The sequence below is a fragment of the Xenopus laevis genome, chromosome 5S, assembly GCF_017654675.1.
Source record: "Xenopus laevis strain J_2021 chromosome 5S, Xenopus_laevis_v10.1, whole genome shotgun sequence".
Lineage (NCBI taxonomy): Eukaryota > Metazoa > Chordata > Amphibia > Anura > Pipidae > Xenopus > Xenopus laevis.
In genome coordinates this window covers 136,028,849-136,041,554 of record NC_054380.1, presented here as the reverse complement: position 1 = coordinate 136,041,554, position 12,706 = coordinate 136,028,849, and the positions used below count along the sequence as shown (strand labels likewise).

The window sequence follows — 12,706 nt, the reverse complement described above, 5'->3', positions numbered from 1 at the left end:
CAATGTAGGTAGGGAATGAAAGCAACACTCTAATGATTATAGTGAGGAAACAGTGAATGGATTTATAAGACAAGATAGTATATAGCTAACTCTATTACAAGAGGGGCAATTCGGCTGACCTACATTATTACAGATACAGCAGTGACATCACAAGGAGCTCCTATCCATGAGCCACATTTGTACTTTTGCTTTGGAGAGTCAACAGGCTGATTTTAGGCTCTAGAAAGTTAAAGAAACAGTAACACCAAAGAGGTGTTTTAAAGTAATGAAAATATAATGTAGTGCTGCCCTGCACTGGTAAAATTTATCTGTTTGCTTCAGAAACACTACTATAGTTCATATAAACAAGCTGCTGTGTAGCCATGGGGGCAGCCATTCAGGCACAGGATACACAGTAGATAACAGATAAGTACTACTATAGTTTATATAAACAAGCTGCTGTGTAGCCATGGGGGCAGCCATTCAAGCACAGGATACACAGTAGATAACAGATAAGTACTACTATAGTTCATATAAACAAGCTGCTGTGTAGCCATGGGGGCAGCCATTCAGGCACAGGATACACAGTAGATAACAGATAAGTACTACTATAGTTTATATAAACAAGCTGCTGTGTAGCCATGGGGGCAGCCATTCAAGCACAGGATACACAGTAGATAACAGATAAGTACTACTATAGTTTATATAAACAAGCTGCTGTGTAGCCATGGGGGCAGCCATTCAGGCACAGGATACACAGTAGATAACAGATAAGTACTACTATAGTTTATATAAACAAGCTGCTGTGTAGCCATGGGGGCAGCCATTCAAGCACAGGATACACAGTAGATAACAGATAAGTACTACTATAGTTTATATAAACAAGCTGCTGTGTAGCCATTGCAGGAATTGAAAAAAGACTATATGGCCCAGCTTAAATAGCGGATAATAGATAACACCATTATGTTCTACAGAGCTTATCTGCTGTGAAACCTGAACATTTTCTCCTTTGAATGGCTGCCCCATGGCTACACAGCAGCTTGTTTATATAAACTATAGTAGTACTTATCTGTTATCTACTGTGTATCCTGTGCTTGAATGGCTGCCCCCATGGCTACACAGCAGCTTGTTCATATAAACTATAGTGGTGTTTCTGAAGCAAACGCAGTAGATTTACCAGTGCAGGGCAACACTACATTGTATTTGTATTATTTTAAAACACTTTCATTTTTTGATGTTACTGTTCATTTAATAAAATGCATGTAAGAAAGAAAGAAAGAGAAGAATACAAACCAAGAACAAAAGTGGGGACAGAAAGAGAAGGTAGATGGTAACTCAATAATCAAATTAAATTATTAAACATATTATATTATTGACTCCTTTTTATTATAAGGCACACGGAAGTAGGTCAATCAGATATAAACACTGAGTTGTGCAGGAAGAAAAGCAGGTCCTGCTGACTAGAGCTTACAATCTATGGCAGAAGGGTGCAGAATAATTCCGATGGATAAACATGTGCAACCATTGGACAAGAAAAATATGTTTAAAAAATAATTAAAACTATAAGAGACAAAGAAAATATGGAGGTAAATGTGCAGCAGGGACAAATAGAGATGCTGAACACACTGCTCAGCTGAGGCAACTTATTGTAAGCTCCTAATAATGAAGGAAATAGAGAGAGCGCAGAGGAGCTGTCCATTTCAGCACCAAGGGCTGGGCAAGGGTCCCACGCTTTGTTGTGAGCAGCACTTTACTGTACCAGCTGTCTGTCTCATTAAGGCTATACATAGCCCCAGGCTAACAGTTAAAATATTCCTCCCTCCATGCACTGCAGCCAACACCAGCCACTAGGAATAGCTGCCCCTGCTCTGCATTTATTCCTGCTAGGATTCTATTGCACCCTTATTGTGGGTACAAATATACTGTTAGCTCCCTCACATGTGTCAATATATATATATATATATATATATATATATATATATATATATATATATATATATATATATATATACACACATATACACACACATATATATGGTATTAAACTGCTATATATAGAATAAATAATAGTGACTGTCAGTGGGGTAACTACAGAGGAAGCAGGGGGCCCAAGAGATATAGGGGCCAATGAGGCCCTAATTAATAATCAATTTCAACATATATTGGTAAAACAGAACAAACTCTGGATATGTCGGGGGCTCTAAAATGAATTTGTTGTGCGGCCCAGTAACATCTAGTTATAAAATCCATGCAATAAAATCCAATGTTAATTGATGCAAAGGTGCATGTTTTTATATATATATATATATATATATATATATATATATATATATATATATATATATATATATATATATAAAATATTTGTAGAAGGACCCGCACTCCTTGTATAATAAATCAACAATTATTTAATAATGCTTATCCAACGTTTTGGCCCACATTAGGGCCTTTCTTAAGGATAAAATGCTATCCCTAAAAAAGGCCCTAATGTGGGCCGAAATGTTGGATATGCATTATTAAATATTTTTCTGATTTACTAAACAAGTGCAGGTCCTTCTACAAATATTATATGACATACAGAGAGAGAGAGAGAGTGAGTGAGAGAGAGAGAGAGAGAGAGAGAGGAAAAATAGCTGCACTCTGTTACTGGAGAAAAGCCTGGGTGCTCACTGCAGAAAGGTCAAATAGAATATCAAGGAACTCACAGGACTTTAAAATATGGAGAAAAGAAGATGTATTTATTTATTATTTATTCCGTTACGGTCAAAACTGAAACTTTGGAACAAAACGTTGGCATAATAAATAAACTTTATCTCTTTTTCAACATATTTTAAAGTCCTGAGAGTGCCTTGCTTTGCATATATATGCATATATATATATATATATCCGAGGTAAGCAGGTGCACACTGGGAACGATTACTTGTGTCTTGATAAAGGTTGAAATGTTGGCCTGTTTTTAACTTGATCTAATATATTCAATGATTTTTTAATAGTTCCCCGTGTGCACCTGCTTAGCTCGGACATTTATGATTACAGCTCTATACAGGTAGCACCTGGCTCATTTGGATTCCAATGGAGTGCGGAAAATCCTATATATATATATATGTTTGCAGGGCCAAGCAGGCAGCTCCCCTCAGTTTTCCTGGCAATATCATCTGAAATGGTCTTTTTACTTGATGGACAAATCGAACATTTAAACGATCGTTTCGAGACAATCGTGGACTCACGATAACAAAAAGATCTTTTAAAGATCTTTACATCTATGGCCGGCTTTACATTTCACCCGCAGAGACAAGACTTGGAATGTGCTAAATAGAAAGGGGCATCAGAATATTTAATAATGACCTGACATTTTACTTTGTAAATAATTATATTGAATATCAACCTGTCCTTGGGCATGGGGCGCACTACAATACGCTGGACACAACCGGACTATGGAAGCTTTGCATAAAAGCGCAGGGAATGACGACACCGATGAGCTGGTACTTTACACTTTCAGTTATTTAAATAACGTATAAAAAACAGAACTTACCTCTCCTGATGACTCCACCTTGACTGTTGAGAACTAATCCGCACTGGGCCTCCATCGAACCCTTAAATAACATAAAGGTGCAAATATGTAAATATGTAAGTAAGTGTTGATACTTCACCCAATATAATCATTATCACCCGTTGTATATACTTATTATACAACTGGATAAAGAGAATGTATATAGAGTCATTTTTATATAGATGACACCAATTTATTTGTACTGCTTTGCGCCCCTGTCTCCATATCTCCACTTGGTCTCTATGAAACATAATACTCATTTTTAAAGAGTTACATTTCCCTCTATAAAACATATCTCTCTCTGTCTGGGTTATTTACCCCCCCCCCCCCCCACACACACACACAAGCATCTAAACCCTAATTAACCTGTAAATAATTTTGGTGCAATTCTCACATATACACATTAAAAAAAATACATTCCAAAATGTCAACACACACACACAACATGTAGCTACAACCATCCCAATGATTTGGGATCTGCTTCAGTATATATTCCAATATCTCAAGTTTATATTCCAAAATCTCTAGTATATATTCCAATGTCTCCAGTATATATTCCAATATCTCCAGTATATATTCCAATATCTCCAGTATATATTCCAATATCTTTAGTATATATTCCAATATCTCCAGTATATATTCCAATATCTTTAGTATATATTCCAATATCTCAAGTTTATATTCCAAAATCTCCAGTATATATTCCAATATCTCCAGTATATATTCCAATATCTCTAGTATATATTCCAATATCTCCAGTATATATTCCAATATCTCTAGTATATATTCCAATATCTCCAGTATATATTCCAATATCTTTAGTATATATTCCAAAATCTCTAGTATATATTCCAATATCTTTAGTATATATTCCAATATCTCTAATATATATTCCAATATCTTTAGTATATATTCCAATATCTCCAGTATATATTCCAATATCTCCAGTATATATTCCAATATCTCCAGTATATATTCCAATATCTTTAGTATATATTCCAATATCTCTAATATATATTCCAATATCTTTAGTATATATTCCAATATCTCCAGTATATATTCCAATATCTCCAGTATATATTCCAATATCTCCAGTATATATTCCAATATCTTTAGTATATATTCCAATATCTCCAGTATATATTCCAATATCTTTAATATATATTCCAATATCTTTAGTATATATTCCAATATCTCTAATATATATTCCAATATCTTTAGTATATATTCCAATATCTCTAATATATATTCCAATATCTTTAGTATATATTCCAATATCTCCAGTATATATTCCAATATCTCCATTATATATTCCAATATCTCCAGTATATATTCCAATATCTTTAGTATATATTCCAATATCTCCAGTATATATTCCAATATCTCCAGTATATATTCCAATATCTCCATTATATATTCCAATATCTCCAGTATATATTCCAATATCTTTAGTATATATTCCAATATCTTTAGTATATATTCCAAAATCTCTAGTATATATTCCAATATCTACAGTATATATTCCAATATCTTTAGTATTTATTCCAATATCTCCAGTATATATTCCAATATCTCCAGTATATTTTCCAATATCTCCAGGATTTATTCCATTATCTCAAATTGCCAAATTACAATTCTTTATTATATATTTGTTATACTATATATGTGTTTACTGTTAAATTATTTGCATACTGGACACAGGCAGCACCAAGGTACAAAGTATTCCTATTTCTGATAATAGAATAATTAATAGTTCGCATATAACATCACATATACTAATAATTAAGTGGAAGATATTTTACCCACACATTTTTCCCTTTGTATTCTGGCCCAAGCAGCTTCCAAACCTTGGGAAAGTCTGTTTTATAAACCACTTATTTAACTCTTTCCTTCGCCTCTTCTTCTCATTATTTGTGGCAGAATGAAAAGAAAAACAGAATCTCCAGAAATATAATTGTGAGTCCTGAGCTGATTATGAAATCAATGGATATATATATATATATATAATTATAAAAAAGGAGGAATTGGGGAAGGCCTGCATACATTAGCCCCTGTGATTGGACAAGGTGTGACAGGTTTCATTGTTGCCCATGGAAAATCTTTTTAGGGGACTGAAAGATGCGACTCGCAGGCCCCAGACCCTCTACATCTGTTCAGTTTGACTTTTAAGCACCCTGCAAATATATCCGGGGGGTTCCCTTGTTGTTCTGTGGGAGACAAGCCAATTTATATTCGTCAATGAGCCAATCAGACAATATAATAAACTGTAGAAATGACACTTTATCAGACTAGAGAAGCCTCTGCCCTTTAGATATTGCGGTGTTTTATATCAACATGTTCATAAATGTTTTAAAACAAACCAATATTGTATCAATGCTTCCCCACCCCCCCACATCGTTTTACTGCTAAATTCCTAAATTTCTCTGGCGCAGGTTTGTAAATAATTTGTGTAGAGGAGCAGCTGGGATTTACTGCCTGTGGATTAGTCGCTGTTTATAACCAGCTTTATTCTTTCCTTGTGCTGTTTGGTCGGATGACATTGCATAAATGACTAGTTGAATGGTATTAAGTGGGGAAATTGGATCAACTACGGGGCTCTACTTGCCTGGGATTTAGCCATTGTCTTGTCCCCCCTTAGCAAATTCACTAATCCCTTCTTTTGAGACAAGGGCCACGCTCAGCTCTTGCTAAAAGGCAAAAAAAAGAAAGAAACATTTGTACAAATAGGGGGGGAAATCTGCAGCAGACTGTGCCTGGAAAAGGAGAAGGGGGTAAATCAGATCCCCTATTGAATTCAATTATTATTCCCTTAAATAGACACGGAACTGGGATCAAACAGGAGTCTATAGTGATTTAGTGGAGTAAATAGGGGAGAAGTCACGTTGGGGTGACCCAGTCACTCTGCTCTGCTCTTATTATATTTGCTGCCACTAAATAATATTTATATATATGTGTTTTTATATATATATATATATATATATATATATATATATATATGTGTGTGTGTGTATTTGTGTATATATATATATATATATATATATATATATATATATATATATATATATTAGATGTTATTTTAGATTCTATCTCATTGTATATATATATATTATTTAGTGCCAGCAAAGATATCATTTAATAATTTGTAAATATGTATATATATTAGATTTTTTTTAGATTCCACCCCATTGTACATTTATATATTATTTAGTGCCAGTACATATATATATATATATATATATATATATATATATAATTTTTATTGTTGCATAGTATCAATATCCAACGTTTCGTTCCCGATTGGGACCTTTATCATCCTTGAAAAAGGTCCCAATGGGGACCGAAACATTGGATATTAATATGATGCAACAATAAAAATGATGGGTTTTTTTGCTGGTCTAGAAACTATTGGTGTATATAAGATTACCATGCATCCCTCCTTCTATCTAAATTAGCCTTGGAGTGCGGACACTCATTGGAAAGTTATATATATATATATATATATATATATATATATAAACTCATTTTAAGAATTTCTCAGCATTACATTATCTTTGCTGGCACTAAATAATATATATATATATATATATATATATATATATATATATATATATATATACAAATATATATTAGATTTTTTTAGATTCTACACTATTGTATATATAGTGAATAAAGTACCCCCTTTTGTAAAATATAAGGATATTATAAGTTACCGAGGAGTTTCATGACCATATAAAAGTACGAGGCCGAAAGCCGATTGTTTTTATACAGGTCATGGAACTCCGAGGTAACTTCTAATATCCTCATATTTTACAACTGGGGGTACTTTATTAATTATAATACACAAATTTCAGTGAGTCATGTGACAGAAATGACATCAGAACTCACCGTTTATAACTGATGACATCAGAACTCCCCGTTTATAAGGATATAATTTACAATATATTCATGGCTTTTGTGTATTATATATATATTATTTAGTGACAGCAAATGATTTTATTTATATATATATATATATATTAGATTTCTAGATTTCTTTCAAAATTTAACATATTGCATGTAAAGTGAATAAAGTACCCCCTCTTGTAAAATATAAGGATATTATAAGTTACCAAGGAGTTTCAAGGCCGAGTGTTTTTATACAAGTCATGGAACTCCGAGGTAACTTCTAATATCCTCATATTTTGCAACTGGGGGAACTTTATTTATTATAATACACAAGTTTCAGTGAGTCATGTGACAGAAATGACATCAGAACTCACCGTTTATACTGATGACATCAGAACTCACCGTTATATATAATTTACAAGATATTGATAGCTTTTGTGTATTACATATATATATATATATATATATATATATATATATCAAATCATTTTCAGAATTTCTCAGCATTACATTATCATTGATGGCACTAAATAATATATATATATATATTAGATTGTTTTCAGAATCTGCCCTATTGTAAACTAAAAGGGGAGGAAACACTACTAAATGGGTAAAATATATCACTTTAAAGGTGTGGTTCAACTTTAAGGTAACTTTTAGGGGCAGATTCACTAAGGGTCGAATTTCGAAGTAAAAAATACTTCGAAATTCGACCCTCGAATTGAAATCCTTCGACTTCGAATTTCCAAGTCGAAGGATTTAGCGCTAAACGTTCGTTCGATCGATCGAAGGATTTCGAAGGATTTTAATCCAACGATCGAAGGAAAATCCTTCGATCAAAAAAAGTTTAGCAAGCCTATGGGGACCTTCCCCATAGGCTAACATTGACTTCGGTATCTGCCGAAGTAGGGGGTCGAAGTTTTTTTTAAAGGGAAAGTACTTCGACTATCGAATGGTCGAATAGTCGAACGATTTTTCGTTCGAATCGTTCGAATCGAAGTCGAAGGTCGTAGTCGAAGGTCGAAGTAGCCCATTCGATAGTCGAAGTACCCAAAAAATACTTCGAAATTCGAAGTATTTTTCATTCGAATCCTTCACTCGAGCTTAGTGAATGGGCCCCTTAGTATGTTATAGAATGGCCAATTCAAAGCAACTTTTCAATTTGCTTTCATTATTTATTTTTTGTAGTTTTATCATTTTTTGCCTTCTTCTTCTGACTCTTTGCAGCTTTCAAACTGGGGTCGCTGACCCCCTTCTAAAAAAACAAATGCTCTATAAAGCTACAAATATATCGTTATTGATGCTTTATATTACTCATCCTTTATTTCAGGCTTCTCCTATTCATATTCCCGTCTCTTATTCAAATCAATGCATGGTTGCTAGGGTAATTTAGACCCTAGCAACCAGATGGCTGAACTTACAAACTGGAGAGCTGCTGGATAAAAAGCTAAATAACTCAAAAACAATAAATAATAGAAAATGGAAACCAATTGCAAATTGTCTCAGAATATCCCTCTCTACATCATACTAAAAAGTTATCTGAAAATGAACAAGCCCTTTAAGCAGGATTCCTACAATTATTAGTTACTGGCAGGGGTTTTAAAGTGACCTGTGAGAAATAACTCTATGAAGCAGCGTCTCTGTGTCTCCTTTTTTTTACTCTGACTTTTGATTTAATGTTGCAGCTGTTTTGTAACCGTCTTCTCACCACATTTCTCATTCCTTGATTTAGGGGGTTATTTATCAAGGTCTGAATTTATCTCAATATCGGCTGCTACAACTCTGATCTAAAGCTCGGGTTTTTAACGCTTATTTATTATTACATTTTCCCGAAAATTTGCTTTGCAGGAAAAGCTCCGATTTTCTCGATTTTTTCGTGAATTTTCCCCGACACCTCCGAAAAATCAATGGGACTGTGCTCATTGACTTTTATGCAACCTCGACAGGATTGAGATGCTGCGTTTTTATATTCGGCTTTTTAGCCCTCTGGGTTTAATAAATTACGAAAAATTCATGTTTTTTCTAAACGTCAGATTTTATAAAAAAAAATCACAAATTTTTCGGTTTTATGGGGAATTTCGGGTATTCGGAGCTTAGTAAATAACCCCCTTAGTGTGTCTCTCGCTACAGGAGAGAGAACCAGCGGCTCAGAAACAACTACGTCTTTCAGTTGCAGTGATATTTCCAACAAATACCTTTAATCCCATATTGGTATTTGATGAATATCTTGGAACTGGTTTAGAATTGAGGATTCAGTTTTAGAAATTAGAATTGTGGGAGGTATAAAATCTTGTTTTTTTGTTTCTTTTGTTAGATTTATAGTTAATGTTAGATCTCACTCCTTAGAGAAGTATATGAAGATACAGTGTAAGTATTTGTTTGAAAAATACAATACATAAATAAAAAAAAAGAAGAAATTAGAATTGAGCTTTAGAAATTAGAATTGTGGGAGGTATAAAATCTTGTTTTTTTGTTAGATTTATAGTTAATGTTAGATCTTACTCCTTAGAGAAGTATATGAAAATACAATGTAAGTATTTCTGGGAAAAACACAATAAATAAAGAGAACAAAAAATAAAAAGAAATTAGAATTGTAGGAGGTATAAAATCGTATTTTTTTTGTTTTTTGTTGTTGTTAGATTTATAGTTAATGTTAGATCTTACTCCTTGGAGAAGTATATGAAGATACAATGTAAGTATTTGTTGGAGAAACACAATAAATAAAGACAACAAAAAATAAATAAAATGAAATTAGAATTGTGGGAGGTATAAAATCTTATTTTTTTGTTAGATTTATAGTTAATGTTAGATCTTACTCCTTAGAGATGTATATGAAGATACAATGTAAGTATTTGTTGAAGAAACACAACAAATAAAGAGAACAAAAAAAAAAAAATAGAATTGATCTTTAGAATTGATTTTTTTCTACAATTAGACACAATTTTTATTTCTGGGTGGGCACCCTTTTTTTTACCCAGTTCCCCCTAAAGATTTTTAGTCGTTTGGATAAAATGAGCTTTCTCTATATCTCTATATAAGGGAGAGAGGGAAATACAGAGGCAAAACGATACGATGAGGTTGCTCAGATTCTGTGCGATCAAAATCGATCAAATCGCATATTTGTTTATAAATTACCTGGAAATCGTCCCCTCCTGCACCTGAAAGGCCCAAACTTGATCCAGGCAGGAGTCTCTGGTCTGGGTGCATGCCATACTGGGAGCCATGGCTCATGAGCGACAAGTCGTGCCTGCGATATGCGTCTAAACAGCCAAAGTCCCTTCTTTGATCGTCCAGGCAGGAAGACTTGAGAGCCCTGGCGTTGTGAATGTTAATAAAATCTGTGGGCTCCCCATGATGGATCTGCTGGTAATATTGCTGCGAATGGTGGAGGGAATTTAAGGAATAGGCGTCGGTATTGACAGTCGGGTGACTGTGCTGGAAGTCGTAGTGGAAGGACTGGTGGTGCAGGGGGTTGTATTGATGAGGATTTGCAGAGAAATAAGGAGAAGTGAAGTCGGTGCCGGTGCCGGAATAAGTCAGAGGAGAAGTGGAAGAATAAGCGACAGTCGAGTTGGCCACAGACTCCAGACAACCGAGTTGCATCAAACGATAACTGTTTGATCCGTCGTGACGTATCTGGAAGGAAGGGAGAAAAAGACTGAGCAAAGGAAAATCAGTTTGTCGTTTTTAAACAACACAGAGGAGCTTCTAACACTTTACTAAACACTTTACAAACACCCAAAATCGTTTGCTTTGGCAATTCTCCATCGACTTTTGTCAGGAGTCATTTTTCAACAACAGTGACACAGGGATGAACTGTACTTTATATAAATATATATATAAAAAGAATGTGAATTGAACCCATAAAGCTACAGCTCTATCACAAATCGCTTCAAAAGCCGCTAAATCGCACCCGAGTCGCAGAATCGCCACGACCAACTGTAACATTCGATTCAAAGCGACCCCCACATCAAAGAAAATCAAAACTGAACTGTATGACAAAAGTAGATTTGCAGTAGTCGCTCCCAATCTTAATCGCAACCCCCGGACAAGCGATTAATTCGTTTGCAAAAAGCCTCAATATTGTCTTTTTCTATGAACGGATTATTGTTTTTTGTTTGTCTCTTTTTTTCCCCACTTTCAATTTCGTTGTAACAACTGTCAGAATTGTCTCAGTCCAGGCGACACTTGTCACAACGAATTTCTCTCCCCCCCCCTCCTCAAAAAACTGTCATAGATAAATAAATAAAATACGAATTGTCATAACGAATTTCTCTCTTCTTCTTTTTTTGTTTCTATATCTAAGTTTTAGGGAGGCAGATATATTTTATGTCACGATTGCAAAAAAAATAATAAAAATAAATAAATAAATAATAATAATACCCCCCAAACAAAATCTGTCCTAGATGAATAAAAAAATAAATGAATTACCTCTGAGTCGTGGACCAGTCCTGGGAATGAAGTTGACATGATTTTTTTCTTTTTTTTTTTAAGAGTTGATGTTCTTTTCTTCTTTCCCCCCTCAACGAAATCCTGTAGATCCGATTGGTGTTGATAAATACAGTCTATATAATATTTTTCCCTCAAATAAATGCGGCCATAGACACAAATGTCGGTTTCTCCCCCGTAGTCGGCTGGAAAAATCCTGTAGCAAAATATTTTCCCCTCTGCACTAAAGCAGCCGCCTGGATGAGATTTTGTACTTGCTGGGTAATTCTTTAGCTGATGTCGTAGGTCCCTTGGTAATATAGAAGTTTTGAAAATTAAGCATCAGCAGTGAGGAATGGGGAGGACAATAGATAGAAGAGCTTTATCCCAAGAGACACGGAATAAATATTGTATCTTCCCCTAATAAGGAACTGTGGGATCTTTTGACAATTTAGCCATTTTTTCTGTTATTACTTTATCTATACCATCCACTGCCATTTCTTATGATTTGCCTGTATTTATACCGGTTGGACGCAAATGTACTGCTCAGATGTTGAACTTCTAATATTAGATCGTCTATCTAGTCTATATGGATAGTCTTAATGCCTGGGAGACTGTATATTTGGGCGGCTATAGCTCTATACAGCAAATACTAGTATTAACTTTACTATAAACCGGATGTATCGTTTCCTTTCAAATACATGCGTATAATGTAATAATATAATATAGTATATAATGTATGTATATTTCTAAAGATATATATATATATATATATATAATCCTATGTATGTTTTTTTAATATACAGTGGGTATTTATATATATATATATATATATATATATATGTATATATATATATATATATA

General features: G+C 34.0%; 1 protein-coding gene across 1 annotated transcript in view; it reads right to left on the bottom strand.

Moving 5' to 3' along the window:
- The window catches only part of tfap2d.S (transcription factor AP-2 delta S homeolog), a 31,098-nt gene extending 18,807 nt beyond the window's left edge, over positions 1-12,291 (bottom strand). Inside the window, exons 1-3 of the mRNA XM_041565096.1 lie at positions 11,846-12,291; positions 10,550-11,050; positions 3,512-3,572 (exon numbers count right to left, since the gene is read on the bottom strand). Of these exons, the coding sequence (XP_041421030.1) occupies positions 3,512-3,572; positions 10,550-11,050; positions 11,846-11,884 (601 nt within the window). The 5' untranslated portion in view covers positions 11,885-12,291. The remainder of the gene's footprint in view (positions 1-3,511; positions 3,573-10,549; positions 11,051-11,845) is intronic.
- Positions 12,292-12,706: the final 415 nt, after the last annotated feature.